Below are 19,012 nucleotides of genomic sequence, written 5' to 3'. Positions count from 1 at the left end.
TTCCAACTCTACAAGAAACTTAATAGGCAAAGCCATGGACATAAGAATTACTCTGCTTATTAGATGCAAACTGTGCCTAAATGTTTAAAAAAAAAAAAAAAAAGCTGTTTCAGTGCAGCAAGGCATATGAAAATATCTGAAAAGCTAGTGACGTTAAAAACAAAAACTGGCTACCAGGTCATATATAAACATAGGATATATTATACTTTTATTTCCTGTAGAATCACTGACTCCTGTTAACATTAAAGTTTCACAAACACTTAGTTGTCTCATTGTACAAGTAGGTATGAAGTCCAACTCAATCATCCTGAGATCTTGGTTCCTTATTTTTCTAAATATGCCCTAATACTGCTTGTGGGTTTTTTTTTTTTTGGTTGTTGTTGTTTTTTTACTGCAACTATGACATAACTAGTATAAATGGTTTTAATTCTAAATAAAGTTCGGCCAAAATTCTAATGAAACAAAATTTACCTCAAAACAGATTTCAAGAAATACAGGCTTTAATTTTTATTCAACATAATTTTGGAAATTCTAGTCACAGAATCATAAAAGAAAAAGAAATAAAAAGAATCTAGACTAAAAAGGAAGAAGTAAAACTGTCACTGTTTGCAGATGATATATTACAAAAAAGACGCTATCAGCAAACTAGAGCTCATCAATGAATTCGATAAATTTGCAGGATGCAAAACTAATATATAGAAATCTGTTGCATTTCTATACACTAACAATGAACTATCAGAAATTAAGGAACAAGCCCACTGAACACTGTATAAAAAACAATAAAACACCTAAGAATAAACCTACCTAAGAAGGTAAAAGACCTGTACTTGGGAAACTATAAGACACTGATGAAAGAAACTGAAGATGACACCAACAAATGGAAAGATATACTATGTTCTTGAATTGAAAGAATTAATATTGTTAAAATGATCATACTATTCAAGGCACTGAATCTACAGATTTAATGCAATCCCTATCAAAATACCTATGGCATTTTTCACAACTGCAAATAATTTTAAAATCTGTAAGGGAACACAAAAAATCCCAAATAGCTACAACAATCTTGAGAAAAAATAACAAGAGCTGGAGGAATCATACTCCTTGACTTCAGACCATACTACAAAGCTGCAGTAATCAAAGCAGTATGGTACTGGCACAAAAACAGACACACAGATCAACAGAACAGGAAATAAACACACACGATGGTCAATTAATTTATGAAAAAGGCACCAAGAATATACAATAGAGAAAAGACCATCTCTTTAATAAATGGTGTTGGGAAAACCAGACAGCTACTTGTAAAAGAATGAAATTAGAAATTCTCTAATACCATTTACAAAGATAAACTTCAAAATGGATTAAAGACCTACATATAAGACTGAATACTATAAAACTTGTAGAGGAAAACACAGGCAGAGTACCCTCTGACATAAATTGCAGCAATATTTTTGGGATCCATCTACTAAAACAAAGGAAACAAAAGCAAAAATAAACAAATGGAACCTAATTAAATTTAAAAGATTTTGCCCAGCAAAGGAAACCATCAATAAAATAAAAGGACAACCTGGTGAATGGGAGAAAATATTTGCAAATGATATGACCAATAAGGGATTTATATCCAACATATATGAACAACTCATATAACTCAGCATCAAAAAACAACAGAAACAACAAAAAACCCAATTAAAAAATGGGCAGAAGAACATTTTTCCAAAGAAGAAATGCAGATGGCCAACAGGCATATGAAAATATGCTCAACATCACTAGTTATCAGGGAAATGCAAACTAAAACCACCACGAGATATCACTTCACACCTGTCAGAATGGGTATCACCCAAAAAAACCACCAACCAACCAACCCACAAGTAACAAATGTTGGTGAGGATATGGAGAAAAGGGAACCCTCATACACTGTTGGTGGGAATGGAAATTGGTGCAGCCACTGTGGAAAAATGAAGGTTTCTCAAAAAGCTAAGACCAGAGCTACCATATGACCCTGCAATCCCACTCCTGGGATTAAATGCTAATTTAAAAAGATACATGCACCCCAATGTTCAAAGCAGCATTATTTACAATTGCCAAGGTATCAGTTCAGTTCAGTGGCTCAGTTGTGTCCGACTCTTTACGACCCCCTGAATCGCAGCATGCCAGGCCTCCCTATCCATCACCAACTCCATATGGAGGGAACCAAAATGTTCATCAACAGATGAATGAATAGAGATGTGGTGTGTGTGTATATATGTATGTATACACACAATGGAATACTACTTAGCCATAAAAAGAACGAAAATTTGCATTTGCAGTAACATGGATGGGAGGGCATTAAGCTAAGTGAAATAAGTCAGAGAAAGACAAATACCATATGATATTACTTACCAATGGAAATCTAACTAGTGAATAAAAACAAAAAATAAGCAGCCTCATAGATACAGAGAACAAACTAGAGGTTACCAGTGGAGAGAGGGAAGGGGGCAATAAAGGGGTAGGGAAAAAAGGGTTACTATAGGATTACATGAAATCATATGTGTGAAACTTCTGAAAATTGTAAAACAATAAAGCACTATAGAATTGAAACTTTCATTCAATTTAAAAAAAAAGAAAAAGACAAATACAGCCTTTGAAAGAAAGCTAAATTCACTTTTTTAAAGAGAAGAATCTTACAGATAGCCATGAAGAAATAATTTAAAAGGTCCATCAGTCATATTAAAACTAAATGAATAAAATGGTGAATTTTATATGTAAAACATGTCTCAATAAAGTTGCTTAAATACAGTAAATAGATGGAGAACTTCTGGCACTTTGCTTTTTTAGTTTTCATCCCACAAAGTAAATATATTATGAACGCAGAGAGCCTCAAACATCAGTGCTTAAAGGGATCAGGCAAGGGATTGTAAACTTGTGCCCTCACACCTAGATAGCTAGTAGTTTGACTCCAGAAGGTCGTCACACAAACGGGTACAACTAACGACTCCAGATCATCTAATTTTTCAAAAGAACTGGAAATATACTTTTGTGAATTAAAATACTGGCAGCAACATGTGAGTCACAGAAAATTCACTTAAGAGATCAAATTGGCCCCAGGACACCATTCTGCAAAGTGAGTGACACCTGAGGAATACCTCAGGCCCACTGTGTGTGTCTTTTTGTGTGTAAGATCTACTCCATGACCCAAAGTTTAAAATGTGTAATAAATTTAAATTTGGAAAAAGGAATACCTTTGTAAGAAAACTTTGATGGGCCAAGAAAAGCTTTTGTAATGAATATGTGTAGCTTTCACTGTGAGTCAAATACCATGCAAATTTACAACTATGTCAAAGAAAGGATACAGGAGCTTGGATCTGAAGTGAGGTTCTAGAATGCTCATTCTCCAGAGTAACAATCCGAGCCAAGAAAGATTCACTGCCCAGCCGCCAGCTTCATGGGTGGACTTCCAGAGATGTTGCCCAAGTCAGTGATTATGCAACGTTATTCTTATAATAAAATAATTATTTTAATGAAGTATTTGCAATAATTTTAAACATCTGATCAAGAAGATTATACACAAATATGGGAGTGTGCTGCACTTTACCAAAAAATAAAGCTAAGCTTGTTTTCAATATACAAAAACAACTTTAGGTATAGATCTCTTCTTAAAGGACTTTTTTTTAACATATACATAATTTATAGCATTTTTACATAATAACTTGCTGAAACAGAAAATGTGGCCAATTTAAAACTTACTACAGTCAGAATATGGCCATAACAGTCCCAAAGGGAAGAACAGGATGAAGAATAACATACTTGAGGTTTTTTTTTCTCTCCCCTGAATTCTTTTTCTAAGAAGCACAGCTTCCTCCCCCAACCCAACCCCTTTTTTAAAAACCTTCTTTGGAGAATTTACTCACTTTTTCTGTATGTGATTCTAACTACAGTTGTTATTTTTCACCAGCTACATGCCACAAAAGTCGAATTTAAAAAAAAATTAGAGGGTTTGCTTTGAAAAATGTCAGCCTCCTCTTCAGAGGAGTATATATGTAACATGCTTCTCATAATATATGCAGAGCCAAGATGTTCGAGAGTAAGATGCTGACATTACCTTTTGTGTACAGAACCCAAAATGGAATCCATTGTTAAAAATTTCTAATCATCAATTAGGACTTTTTTTTAAATGCAACAAGATGCTTAAAACTTAGGCTAAAAGAGTTTATAAAACTATCCTTCTTGAGATTTAAAGCAATACACAAAACAAAGAATAACTTCTTCTGAAATACTGTAATTTGAAAATGTTTGACACATTTTCCTTTTTGGTTGGGCTGCGATTTTTTGTTTTTCCCTGTCAACAAAATATGTACTGGCTGCTTTGGAGTTCTAATTCGATCTGCCTCCTCTTAGGTGTATAAAGCACATTTCCTGTTACGAGTCCATTTTCATTTTCCCTCCATCAATTTGGAGGCAGTACCCCATCATTCCTTCGTATACTCGCTATCTTTTCCATTTTTCCATGAGGTATACCAGCAGCTTCAATGTATAGCATCCTTCCCTGACAAGGATGTCCCCTTGGTATCAGAAGCAGCACGTAGTGACGTGAACCAGGGAACCTTGGGCACAAACTATCACCATTTGTCAATGTTTTGACATCAATGGGTCTCAGCTGACCCAAGTCACCACCATGGGGTCTTTCCCTGTGGCTTGTCACCTTCAACCACAGAAAGTGACTGTCACAGTTAGCTTAGCAACTTCTGATTCCAGGCCAGAAAACCTAACACTTTGAGTCAGGTTCCATCCTACAGGATGAAATACATAGTTTCCTGGTAAGTAAAGACTCCCCCTCTTGTCCCCCTGCATCTCAGTGCAGGATGTAACAGGGAGAGACACCTTACCTGTTAATAAGTGAAGCAGGCAGGAACAAACAGAGCCTTGCTGTAATTAAACACGTACGAAGACAGAGGCCTACTACGGTTTACACCGTATGTCACAACCAATTTTCAGGAGACAAAGCTGAATCCTAGTCATTAAGAACCTCATGGGATATATAAGCACGATTTAGTAAAAGTTTATAACTGTAAACAATGGTCTCCCCTACTGGTGATTATTTTCTAGAAACGAAATGTTAGGACTGCACAACAACGCTCGTGACGTCTTCTTTGGCAGTTAAGTAGCAAGGGTCTGGATGGCGGGCCTGTGGTCACTTCAGGAGGGCCAGGTACAGAGCTCGGGAATACTTCATATCCCTCTCCTGCTCCATACAGAAGATCAGGTCCCTGAGGCAGATTCTCGTGATTCTTGGACGAACCAGCTGCTTGCTGGCTGTCAGACTGGATGTCCCAGAAGCAAACAGGTTGTCTTTTAAACCCTAAACAAAATAAAGGGAGAAGCAAGTATAAAGTAAGCCATCTTTCAAAGAGAATCTGTCAGTTCAGCAAGAGCCTGCTCTCCTCTGGCTCCTGAGTTAGGTGCTGGAGGTCACATCACGAGAGCTCGACCTGGTCCTCCAGCAGTGCAGCTACACTTCTGCACAGGATCTCATCTTTCCTACAATGCTGCGGCAAGTGACATGGGCGCTGTCCCCACTAAGTAAATGAGGAACCTGAGCCTGGATAGGTTGACACAACCTGTTTAAGGTTAGACAGCAATACTGAGCAAAGACTCAATTTTTAACTTGATCTAAAGTGAACGCTCTTGGTCACGCTGTGTTGTGTTGCTGCTTAGTCACTTAATTGTGTCCAATTCTGCGACCTCGTGGACTGTCATCTCCCAGGCTCTTCTGTCCATGGGATTTCCCAGGCAAGAATATTGGAGTGGGTTGCCAATTCCTTCTCCAGGGGATCTTCCCAGATCAGTGATTGAATCTGCATCTCTTGCCTTGGCAGGTAGATTCTTTACCACTGTGTCACCTGGGATACCATATCAGGTACAAACTTATTACCTGCTTCCCTTTAGCCTTACTTCTCACTGCCAAGATCAGCAAAAGGCCATTCCAGGCCAAACGACTTATCCTTTAAGACTCATTTCAAATGGGTCTACTTGCCTTCTCCTTTCCTTCAAGAATTCTCACTGTGGCAATTGCTTTACACTGTAATTTGTACTTGCCATACCCACTAGATTGTAAGCTTTCTGAGGACAGGGACTATCATTTCTATGTCATTGAGGGCTTAGCCAAGTACACAGGACAACACCTATTATCAGCAATACTTTCTCAATTGAACAATTCAGTGTGAGTTCTAAATGTCATTCAAAATAGAATAAAACCCAATATTTCTATATTAAGATATTAAATTCTCTTATCAGTATGTCTATACATCACTATTATAAAAAAGACTGGAAGAAATAAAAATACAGAATACTCAGACATAGAATAATTTGGCAGAAATGAATCCTTTATTCTCTCATTCTTTTATTTATTTTTACTATACTTTGTTTCAAAACCATCTCAACTGGAATGGCAACCCTCCTTTCCCTACTCAAAAGACTTTCTTCTAAAGGAAAGCTATCTACCTAACATGGGAAGTGAATCTGATGGTTCCATTACTATATTTTTATAACCATCAAATTTTAATTACTCCCTCTTTCTGTTTTTTTTTTTTTTTTTTTTGCTTTGTTTTCTTTTGATAAAGGTAAGGAAATTCTCTTAAAGGTCTCCAAAACACTATGGTCAAAGCAAGTCAACTTAATCCCATACATGTTCACAGAATGACTGGGAACATTTTATTTCACAAATAAACTTTCCTTCAAAGATGTTATTCCCTTTTGAAGGCATATGATATCACAATCACATTTCTATACTCATTAGGTTAAACTTATTCAGAAGCATCCATGAAACAAGTTTTGTAAAGTCCTGATTTTAAAAAAAAGAACAAAAAGACTACTCTCAGCTACACAATTGCCTGGTTACTTCTCCTGGAGACTCTCTGGTGTAGAGCCTGTCTTTCATCACTTTGCAGGTGTCTTGGTACAAATTTGCACAAATACGAGTGCCAGCCTCTGTAGCTCTGACTAAGCATGACAGTCAAGCACCAGTACATCACTCTCCCCTGCACTGTTACTTAGAGGCCGTGTAACAAACATGAAATCTTAACTCGTGTAAATTATTACTGTCAAAATACGTAAGATTTTTACAGAATGGGCCCACCAACTCAGCTTTGAAATGCTGGATAAAAGGACTCATTAGGAAGAAAGTTAATGAAACACATGACTGAGCAACAATTTTGTTGTATAAAGGAGTCATCTGTTTAAAACTATCACACATTTAACTAAAGGCATTTTTCATAGCCAAAGATTAGACTTGCTGAAGCTGAATCTATATGTTTACAAATGTTTCCTGCCAAGAATTCACCAAAAATCACCCATGCAGTGGTTGACATGAATCTTAAATTAAATGGTTAGATGGATACACTAGGCCTTGGCAATTTCATTTCTATGTAAATATCCAGAAATATGTCATGTCTTTTGATAAAAGACATGTATGAGAATGTCTGCAGTACTATTCATAATGGCCCTAAACTAGAAACAATCCAAATGTCCACAAAGAACAGAATAAACTGTGGACTATGCACACAAATGGAATACTACATAGCAGGAATAAAGAGTAATGTGGACAAGTCACAAAAATGATCAATGAAAGAACCTAGGTGCAAAGAAATACACATGGTTTGATTCCATTTCTGGATTTAATAACAGGCAAAGCTGTAGAAGTCAGGATAACGATTCTCTTTAAGGGAGAAGAATGGCAACCAGAAAAGGGAACAGGAGAGGTTTGCTGGGATTCTGGTGCTGTTCTCTTCCTTGACCTGAGGACTGTCTGCATGGGTATGTTCATGCTGTGAAAATTCAGTGAGCTAACTTACGATCTGTGTACTTTTCTGCATTGATGTTATACTTCAATAAAAAAAATTTAAATTGCCACCCAAAGTCTTGGGTATGTAGGAAATAAAAAGGGAAGTGAAGAGGAAAAAAAGGACAGAAAATAAGGCAAAGTTATTAAATAGAAAAAAAAAAAGGAAAAGTAATCATCTGGGTAAGGAACAAAGGGGTCGCAGTTCACGTTGGTCACGTGAGCAGCCTGAAGGATCCCCGGGAAAGAGCCACATTGCAGCTGCCAGCACAGGGTTGAAAAGGAGGTCATTCCAACAGGATGCTGCGAAAGGCCTGAGGCAATGTTATAAATGAAACAAACCCCAAGGGACATGCAGTAACCCAACAGAAATGTCTTTTATAATTCACAACTCTACGAAGGTGACTGCATTCTCTTCTCCCAAACCAGCGGCTGGCTTGGAAAGTCAGTCTTTCTTGAACTTAGATACAAATATATAGCAATTTTATTCCTAGGCTGATGATGTGGGAAAATCCACAGTCTGACTTGTCAGCTTCCCACTGACCTGGCCAGAACAGTCAGCTACCTCTTAATTATCCACGGTAAGGAGGGTGGAACCCAGAGCTGTAAAAACTCAAAATCTGCCCTCACCATCAGTTTTCATTTTCTTCTTTCTCACCAAGTCTTTTTGCCCAAAGTTGTCTAGGACTGATTTCTGGTTATGCTATTCAGTCAATGCCAAAGAACACAAATGTAGTTAGGAGATGAGAAGTTGTAAGAAGGAAAATAAAAACCTCTTGGGACAATGTACTATTTGTTTCTGAAACAGAAGGTTTTCCCAATTGACTTTCTACATGAACATACTCCTTAATTTGTAGTCTTCATTTAGATGAAAAGAGGATAAAATAGAAGATGAAATTCAATGAAGATGAAAGAAATAATTCACTTACTAAGTGTACAACAGATGTTTTCAGAAGCATAACCAAACCTAAATGTAAGCATTCTCTAAAACTGCCAGGTCAATTAAGTTAGCCTTCATTAAGTTGTTCAATTATATCAGTAAACAAAACTTCATATTTTTAGAGGAACTTTTTTGATCTAATAAGGAACACTTGAACACTGTCAGTTATCAGTAAGTAATTAAAAATAACCAGTTATCCATATTTCTCAATACAGCAGGTAGATGCTGTGAGGTAAAACTTTTAAAAGCGTCTCTACCTATGTTTTCTTAAATTATGTTACTGCTATACTAGCGAATTCATGCTAGCCCATGTACTAATTAAATTCAAAAGTTATCTGGGGGACTTCCCAGGTGGTCTAGTGGTTCAGAATCGATCTGCCAATGCAGGGGACACGGTTTTGATCCCTGGTCTAGGAAGACTCCACATGCTGTGGAGCAACTAAGTCTATGTGCCACAACTGCTGAGCCCATTCGTCCCCAGGGCCCACGCTCTGCAGCCAGAGAAGCCATGGCAGTGAGAAGCCCGGGCCCTGCAGTGACAGAGCAGCGCCTGCTCACCACTATAGAAAGCCTACATGAGCAATGAAGACTCAGTACAGTCTAGTTTAGTGAATAAATAAGTTAAAAAATTAAAATACACAGGGGGATTGAATGGTGGTGCATATAGGTTGTCTCCTCCATAGTAACCCCTCAGAAAAATTACTTAACTTCTCTGTGCTTTAGTTTCCTAATCTGCAAAACAGGAATAGTAACTGAGATTGGCCTAAGGATTAAATAGGGACAATACCTGGCATACAGTGTATTCTCTATAAATGTCATTTGTCAGCTGGGAGGCATTGAAGGTTTGTAAATTGGAAATAGTATAACCCTAGTTCCAAGATCTTTCTTGCATCCCCTAGTTAAATCTAATTAAATGTTCTCGCCTAAATCCTATTCTTGTAAGTAAGTCCTGGTTAGTTTAAAGAAATATTGATAATTTGTCCTGCCACCCTAACTGTGATAGGAAGGTTTTCACAAGCTCCTCAAATCAAATAGTGGAAGAGTGGCAGTGCTGCCTTACAGAACCAACCAGGCTCATCAGCACCATCTCCATGAGCCAATGTCCATTCCTTCCACTCCAGTCTCTGAATCGTAAGACCAAGCAAAACACAAACGTGTCTGTGAATCTTAACAGTTAACTAGGAACAAAAGTTGGACATGTTTACCCCTGGAAGGCCTGAACTTCCAGGCCGGAGGGGCAACAGAGCAGAAATGACGGGTACTGAGCCGTGTTGCTGCCCGCCCTCTGCTGGCCAACGAGCACAGCTCCTGAAGTAAAGACCCTTCACCTCCACCACCTTTACGTCAGAACACAGACAACCCTGCATGTTAATTTCCACCCTCGAATTTTGTCACCTCTAAGTTTGTGTGTTTCAGCAGTCTTTTACAGAAGTAAGATGTCTAAATGGACTGACGTGACACGTAATCCTGGGTTCTGAATCCTAATTCTGGGCTTCCACTGTGGCTCAGCTGGTAAAGCTGAACTCTACTTCTAGTTGTGCAATTATGAGAGCTATAAAGACAATACTGGATATCCTGTGCTAATGACCACTCTCATCTTTATTTCTGAAAGAACACCTTCTTAAATTCTAGACCTCATTGTTCAACTCCCTAATAAAGAATTCGGCAAGTCATTTTTGTTGTTGTTTAGTCACTCAGTTGTGTCAGACTCTTGCAAGTAGCCTGCTAGGCTCCTCTGTCCGTGGGATTTCCCAGGCAAGAATACGTGAGTATGTTGCCATTTCCTTCTCGAGGGGATATTCCCAACCCAGGGATCAAACCTGTGTTTCCTGAATTGGTAGGTGGATTCTTTACCAGAGGCTGGGGAAGACAGCTCTAAGTCATTACTTCTCCTGTTTTCCTCTTCTCTTAAAGGAATGATAAAACCACCTCCAATGCCTAAGCCAGAAAACTGGGTGTCACCCTCAAACCTACCTTCTATATCCCAACTATCATTTCTTATTAGTTCTACCTCCTTAATAGTTTCCAAATAATCCACATCTTTCTACATTTTTCACCTCCATGCCTGAGATTACTTCATCAGCCTGCTAAGAAATCTTCCTGTTTTCAGTATCAATAGTGTTCACACTACAGTGAGAATGATCTTTCTCAAATGAGTAATCTGGTAATACCATTTTCCTATTTAAAATGCTCCAGTGGCTAAAAATCTTCTCCAGGACCAAGTCCAAGTATCTAACCATGACACAGTCAACCATGAGCACGCCAAAGCTTCTCTCCACATTTTCATCTCTCATTTCCTTCTTACTACTCAAACTATTGATCATGCCATAGAATGTGTTTTCCAGTTTGTTCGAGAGAGTTACTTCTCTCCTCCTGGGATTCCTTCTCCAATCTCTGTCCTACCCTTGAATCACAGCACCTGACTAACTTCTTCAAGACTCAACCCAGGTAACATGTTTTTTCAATGTTACAAACACACTTAGCCCTGGCTGAGATGAGGGGCATCTCCCGTGGACTTCAGTGCTCTCTACTTTACCATCATATGTGTTCAATGCAACCCAACTACCTCTCTAATAACTTGCCCACTCACTGAAAAGGAAGGATTTTGGACTTGTGAATATTTTATATATATGGCACTTACTGCTATCCAATCTACATGTTGTACACTTCTGCACAAAGTATGACTCAATAATATCAGTTATGTGAATGACCAAAACAGTGAAAATGAGCCATACTACAGGCTTTTAAATCAAGATCCTGCTGCTATTCTTACCTTGAAGCCAAATAAATCTGGGAGAAGAGCTGAAAGGTAAAGTCTTTTGCTGACTTGTTCTTCTACATTATTCATCCCTACCAAGCTGCCACCAGATGGTATTTACTCAAAAGGCTACTTTCTGTCACTTTCTCCAAACAGTCAGCAAGTCTTCAACCCACCAAGTAATACAACACACAAGAACACCAAGTAACCAAATAAATGTCAATTCTGAAAAGCAGTAACTTACTGCAAGCTGATAAGCCTGTATCAGTAGGATTTTCCTCTTCATACTCTGGTTATTTTCTTTAACCTTTAATTAAGACACTTACAAAGTCCTCCAAAAACTCAAGTAAACTACGTCTAGAAACAAGTTTTATCTATTATTCTATAAGAATTTCTTTAAAGGATTGCCAGTAAAAGATTTTTCTTTCAGAGCCAGCTTTAATTTTATCCTTTCAGGATTGTAAATGTTTAAAAAAAAAAATGCTACAGTATCTGTAAGGATTGTTGTGCCTCACAAGCAAGGTTAGGTTTACCAGTATATTTAAATGTATTAATAGCAGCTTTGTTTAATTGAAACTGTGCTAATTCTAGAGTTGATGAATTGCATATAAACTGATGGAAAATGATACTAGAAAGAAATATGAATTTACAGGGAAAATGAAAGAGCACTAGAAATGATAAATGTTAAAAAGCTGTTTTTATTTTCATAAGTTCTTTAAGAGATATATGACGAAGTAATAACAATGTACTATGGAAGTTAAAACATGCAGAAGTAAAACAGGTGAAGACAAATAACACAAAGGATGGGAGGGATTTATATAATGAAATTCTATAGTTAAAAGGTTTTTACATGGTATGTGAAGTGGCATTAATTCAAAATTGAGTGTAAGCAGTTAACAATACATACTGTACCTTTAGACAGATCTGTATAGCAACCATAAAAAAAAAAAGAGGTATAGTTAAAAAGTTAAAAGAGGATATAGAATGGTTACTAAAACACTACTTGATTGACTCAAAAGATGAAAAGAAAGGAGAAACAATAACAACAACAAAAACAAGGACAAACAAATCAGCAAAATGGCAGACTCAAGTCCAATCATGGTAATAATTGCATTAAATGTAAATGAACTCAACTGTCCAAATAAATTTTCATACTGGATACAAATCCAAAACTCAACTACATGCTACTCTAGGTGGCACTGGTGGTAAAGAACCCTGCTGCCAATGCAGGAGACGAAGGATGCAGGTCTGCTCCCTGAGAAGATCCCCTGGGGGAGGGCAGAGCAGCCTGCCCGAGCACCCTTGCCTGGAGAGCCCCGTGGACAGAGGACGTGACCGAAAGGCCACGGGGAGGCAGAGCCCGCGACTGGAGGGACGGGGCCCAGACACCAGCTCAAACGCAGACACGGGCAGGCCGCAAGTGAAAGGACGGAGAACGATAGGCATGCAACACTCAGCACAAGAAGTGTGGGTGTGGTCTGCGAATTATCTCAAAGAAAGATACTAACAGCTGGCACAGTCTGATAAACAAACAAGGTGTGGTAAACATTTCAATAACAACTTATATTCACTGTTTTCAAAACTGTCTACAATTCTTAGTAGAAACTGCATAAACAGGGTTTAAGGACATACTCTAACTAGGTACTGCTGCAATACTTAAAGGCAGATACACTGTTTTCCATGAAAACCTGGGTTTTAACTGACAACATTAATTGAAAATCTGAACATTTTATTTAGGAATATTTCAAAGAGAAATTTAGTGTTATTTTAACTAAGTAAGTACTTGTATTGCTGTTTTCTCTTTTCTTTATTCTTGTGTTTTTATGTCATTTTCTCTCCTTTATTATCATTTAAAGGGGATTTGGGAAGGATGAAAGATAAACCTGTAATGTGCAATTCAACTTATTTCACAGGCAGTCCCTGAAGATAGCTGACAAAGAGTCAGCCTTTGAATCTCTGGAAAATTTTAAAGATCCAACTAAAATTCAGATTTATGTTTAAGTCATTTATGAAAGAGAGGCAGATTTGTTAATGAAAGTGTGAACAAAATTAAATGTGAAAAAATATACCTCAAAATATAAAAAACTACTTCTTTATCTAAAATGATACATGCTCTCAATTTTAATGTATCTCCATGATATTTATAGAAACAAATCTGTTGAAATATCTAATTCTGTTTGTTCCCTAGTAGATTTTAAACTGCTGTGTTCCCCCAATCATTTCATGCTAAATATTTCAATTATAATCTTAGACCCTCAAATCATGAAAACTAGTAAATACGGTAAACAAAATAACATCTATGTAAGATTGATCATTCAAATACCCTTAAGAATTCAACTTGGTTGTCTGTTTCAAAATACACCCATTTCGGGGGAGGAGCCAAGATGGCGGAGGAATAGGACGGGGAGACCACTTTCTCCCCTACAAATTCATCGAAAGAACATTTGAACGCGGAGCAAATTTCACAAAACAACTTCTGATCGCTAGCAGAGGACATCAGGCGCCCAGAAAAGCAGCCCATTGTCTTCAAAGGGAGGTAGGACAAAATAAAAAAGGGAGACAAAAGAGCTACGGATGGAGACCCGTCCCAGGAAGGGAGTCTTAATAGAGGAAGTTTCCAATCACCAGGAAACCCTCGCACTGGAGGGACTGGGGGAAGTTTTTGGCAATCTAACTGGGAGGAAAAATTAAACAAGGCCCACAGATTACGTGCCTAAAAGCAACTCCCAGCAGAAAAGTACCCCAGACGCCCGCAACCGCCAGCAACAAGTGGGGGCGGAATGGAGAGGAGCGGGCGGCATTGCTTAGGGTAAGGACCGGCCAGAAGACCCTGAGAGCAATCGGAGGGAGCTTTTTTAAACTGTGGGATAGCAAGGGACAAAATTAACCGGCCCAAACACATTGCCGGCGGTTCGCAAAACAAAGGGACTGAGAAACTCCAGAGAAGAGCCGGCCCATCCCCGCTGGAGGTAGGAGGCAGGGGGGAGGGGAAAAGGGCAAACTCAGCCCCTGAGAAGCCACCCCCTCCCACACTGCAAACAGGCCCCCGGTTCCTATCTAAAGACTTCCTGAGACCCGACTGGCGGCGCGCGCTGGGGTCGCGGAGGGGAAAAGCGCGCCGTACCCGGAGAGAGTGCGCCCAAGCCTCTGGCTGCCTGGGCCGCTCAGGCCAGGAAAGGCACAAAACGCAGGCGCAACCGAATCCGCGCTTTTGTGGAGTACCAGAAAACTGGAACCGCACTCAACGCAGGGCCCGCTCCATATAGAGCAGCCGGGAGCCTGAGCAGTGTAGATGGGGAAAGCACTGACACCCGTGAGCGGGGCAAACCCAGTGTGGCCGGTGAGTGCTAGCCACACGGAGCGGTATGTCTGCAGCGACCCGCCCTCCCCGTAGCAGGACTAAACTGAACTAGCGAACCTAAATAAGAGATCACCTCCGCCCGCCTGTGTCAGGGTGGAAATTAGACACCGAAGAGAAGCCAAAATAAACAAAGGGAACCGCTTCAGAAAGGACCGGTGCAACAGATTAAAATCCCTGAAGGTAACACCGACTACACCGGAAGGGGCCTATAGATATCTAGAAGTGTAAGCTGGAAAGAGGAGCTATCTGAAATTGAGCTGAACCTACACTGACCGCAACAACTCCAGAGGAATTCCTAGATATATATGTATTTTTTTTTTATTTATTAAAAAAAAATTTATTTTTTCTTTCCTTTTTTTTTATTTTTTATTTTTTCTCTTTTATTTTCTTTTAAAATTCCCTATTACTCCCCCATTACTCCTCAACTTTCATTTTCATATATTTATATGATTTTTTTAATTAGGAAAAAAAATTTTTTTTCTTTTTCTTGTTTTTCTATTTCCTTTTAAAGTCCTCTAATACTCCTCTATTATTCCTTAATTTTCATTTTCATTTCACTATAACCTTGCCAAAAAAAAAAAAAAAAGAGAGAGAGAGAAACCCTATTTTTAAACCAAACTTCATATACATTTCTAATTTTTTGGTGTGTTTTTGTTTTTAAATATTGTATTTCAAAGAGTCTAACCTCTACACTAGATTTTTAATCTTTGCTTTTCAGTATGTGATGTAAATTTTGGACATTTAAGAATCCAATATTCAGTTCCCATTTCTATTCAGGAGTGTGGTGATTACTCTCCCACTTTTGACTCTCTGTTTTCTACCTCAGAACACCTCTATTTCCTCCTTTCCCCTTCTCTTCCCAATCCAATTCTGTGAATCTTTGTGGGTGTCTGGGCTACAGAGAACACTTTGGGAACAGATAACTGTGTAGATCTGTCTCTCTCCTCTTGAGTCCCCTTTTTCTCCTCCTGCCCACCTCTATCTCCTTCCTCCCTCTCCTATTCTTCATGTAACTCTGTGAATCTCTCTGGTTGTCTCTCACAGTGGAGAATCTTTTCACCATTAACCTAGAAGTTTTATTATCAGTGCTGTATAGTTGGAGAAGTCTTGAGACTATTGGAAGAATAAAACTGAAATCCAGAGGCAGGAGACTTAAGCCCAAAACCTGAGAAAACCAGAAAACTCCTGACTACACGGAACATTAAGGAATAAGAGACCATCCAAAAGCCTCCATACCTACACTAAAACCAGCCACCACCCAAGAGCCAATAAGCTCTAGTACAAGACATACCACGCAAATTCTTTAGCAACACAGGAACATAGACCTGAGTGTCAACATACAGGCTGTCCAAAGTCATACCTAACACAAAGACCCATCGCAAAACTCATTACTGGACACTCCACTGCACTCCAGAGAGAAGAAATCCAATTCCACGCACCAGAACGCTGACACAAGCTTCCCTAACCAGGAAACCTTGACAAACCAATTGTCCAAGCCCACCCACTGGGTGAAACCTCCACAATAAAAAGAACCACAGACCACAAGAATATAGAAAGCCCACTCCAGACACAGCAATCTAAACAAGATGAAAAGGCAGAGAAATACCCAACAGGTAAAGGAACATGAAAAAAGCCCACCAAGTCAAACAAAAGAGGAGGAAATAGGGAATCTACCTGAAAAAGAATTTAGAATAATGATAATAAAAATGATCCAAAATCTTGAAAACAAAATGGAGTTACAAATAAATAGCCTGGAGACAAAGATTGAGAAGATGCAAGAAAGGTTTAACAAGGACCTAGAAGAAATAAAAAAAAAGTCAATTAAAAATTAATAATGAAGTAAATGAGATCAAAAACACTCTGGAGGGAACCATGAGTAGAATAACAGAGACAGAAGATAGGATAAGTGAGTTAGAAGATAAAATGGTGGAAATAAATGAAGCAGAGAGGAAAAAAGAAAAAAGAATCAAAAGAAATGAGGACAACCTCAGGGACCTCTGGGACAATGTGAAACGCCCCAACATTCGAATCATAGGAGTCCCAGATGAAGAAGACAAAAAGAAAGGCCATGAGAAGTTACTCAAGGAGATAATAGCTGAAAACTTCCCTAAAATGGGGAAGGAAGTAGCCACCCAAGTCCAAGAAACCCAGAGGGTCCCAAACAGGATAAACCCAAGGCGAAACACCCCAAGACACATATTAATCAAATTAACAAAGATCAAACACAAAGAACAAATATTAAAAGCAGCAAGGGAAAAACAACAAATAACACACAAAGGGATTCCCATAAGGATAACAGCTGATCTATCAATAGAAACCCTTCAGGCCAGAAGGGAATGGCAGGACATACTTAAAGTAATGAAAGAGAATAACCTACAACCTAGATTACTCTACCCAGCAAGGATCTCATTCAGATATGAAGGAGAACTTAAAAGCTTTACAGACAAGCAAAAGCTGAGAGAATTCAGCACCACCAAACCAGCTCTTCAACAAATACTAAAGGATCTTCTCTAGACAGGAAACACAGAAAGGTGGTGTAAACGTGAACCCCAAACAACAAAATAAATGGCAATGGGACCATACCTATCAATAATTACCTTAAATGTAAATGGGTTGAATGCCCCAACCAAAAGACAAAGGCTGGCTGAATGGATACAAAAGCAAGACCCCTATATATGCTGTCTACAAGAGACCCACCTCAAATCAAGGGACAGATACAGACTAAAAGTGAAGGGCTGGAAAAAAATATTCCACGCAAACGGAGACCAAAAGAAAGCAGGAGTCGCAATACTCATATCAGATAAAATAGACTTTCAAATAAAGGCTGTGAAAAGAGACAAAGATGGACACTACATAATGATCAAAGGATCAATCCAAGAAGAAGATATAACAATTATAAATATATATGCACCCAACATAGGAGCACCACAATATGTAAGGCAAACACTAACGAGTATGAAAGAGGAAATTAATAGTAACACAATAATAGTAGGAGACTTTAATACCCCACTCACAATTATGGATAGATCAACTAAACAGAAAATGAACAAGGAAACACAAACTTTAAAGGACACAATGGACCAGCTAGACCTTATTGACACCTATAGGACGTTTCACCCCAAAACAATCAACTTCACCTTTTTCTCAAGTGCACACGGAACCTTCTCCAGAATAGATCACATCCTGGGCCATAAATCTAGTCTTGGTAAATTCAAAAAAATTGAAATCATTCCAGTCATCTTTTCTGACCACAGTGCAGTAAGATTAGATCTCAAATACAGGAAAAAAATTATTAAAAATTCAAACATATGGAGGCTAAACAACACGCTTCTGAATAACCAACAAATCATAGAAGAAATAAAAAAAGAAATCAAAATATGCATAGAAATGAATGAAAATGAAAACACAACAACCCAAAACCTATGGGACACTGTAAAAGCAGTGCTAAGGGGAAGATTCATAGCATTACAGGCCTACCTCAAGAAACAAGAAAAAAGTCAAATAAATAACCTAACTCTACACCTAAAGCAACTAGAGAAGGAAGAAATGAAGAACCCCAGGGTTAGAAGAAGGAAAGAAATCTTAAAAATTAGGGCAGAAATAAATGCAAAAGAAACTAAAGAGACCATAGCAAAAATCAACAAAGCTAAAAGCTGGTTTTTTGAAAAAATAAACAAAATTGACAAACCATTAGCAAGACTCATTAAGAAACAAAGGGAGAAGAACCAAATTAACAAAATTAGAAACGAAAATGGAGAGATCACAACAGACAACACTGAAATACAAAGGATCATAAGAGACTACTACCAGCAGCTCTATGCCAATAAAATGGACAACTTGGAAGAAATGGACAAGTTCTTAGAGAAGTATAACTTTCCAAAACTGAATCAGGAAGAAATAGAAGATCTTAACAAACCCATCACAAGCAAGGAAACCGAAACTGTAATCAGAAATCTTCCAGCAAACAAAAGCCCAGGACCAGATGGCTTCACAGCTGAATTCTACCAAAAATTTAGGGAAGAGCTAACACCTATCTTACTCAAACTCTTCCAGAAAATTGCAGAAAATGCAAATTAGTACAGCCACTATGGAAAACAGTGTGGAGATTTCTTAAAAAGCTGGAAATAGATCTGCCATATGACC

The 19,012-nt window shown here is 38.4% G+C and overlaps 1 protein-coding gene across 3 annotated transcripts in view; it reads right to left on the bottom strand.

Annotated features, from left to right (window-relative positions):
- Positions 1 to 3,465: 3,465 nt before the first annotated feature.
- TAF4B (TATA-box binding protein associated factor 4b) overlaps positions 3,466 to 19,012 on the bottom strand; it is a 120,447-nt gene continuing 104,900 nt past the window's right edge. For all 3 annotated transcript variants that reach the window (XM_070452770.1, XM_070452767.1, XM_070452769.1), the window contains one exon: positions 3,466 to 5,332. In XM_070452770.1, coding sequence (XP_070308871.1) covers positions 5,165 to 5,332 — 168 coding nt within the window. In that variant the 3' untranslated portion in view covers positions 3,466 to 5,164. The remainder of the gene's footprint in view (positions 5,333 to 19,012) is intronic.

This window comes from Odocoileus virginianus, chromosome 22 (genome assembly GCF_023699985.2).
Source record: "Odocoileus virginianus isolate 20LAN1187 ecotype Illinois chromosome 22, Ovbor_1.2, whole genome shotgun sequence".
Taxonomy (NCBI): domain Eukaryota; kingdom Metazoa; phylum Chordata; class Mammalia; order Artiodactyla; family Cervidae; genus Odocoileus; species Odocoileus virginianus.
This window is presented reverse-complemented; position numbering and strand designations above follow the sequence as displayed.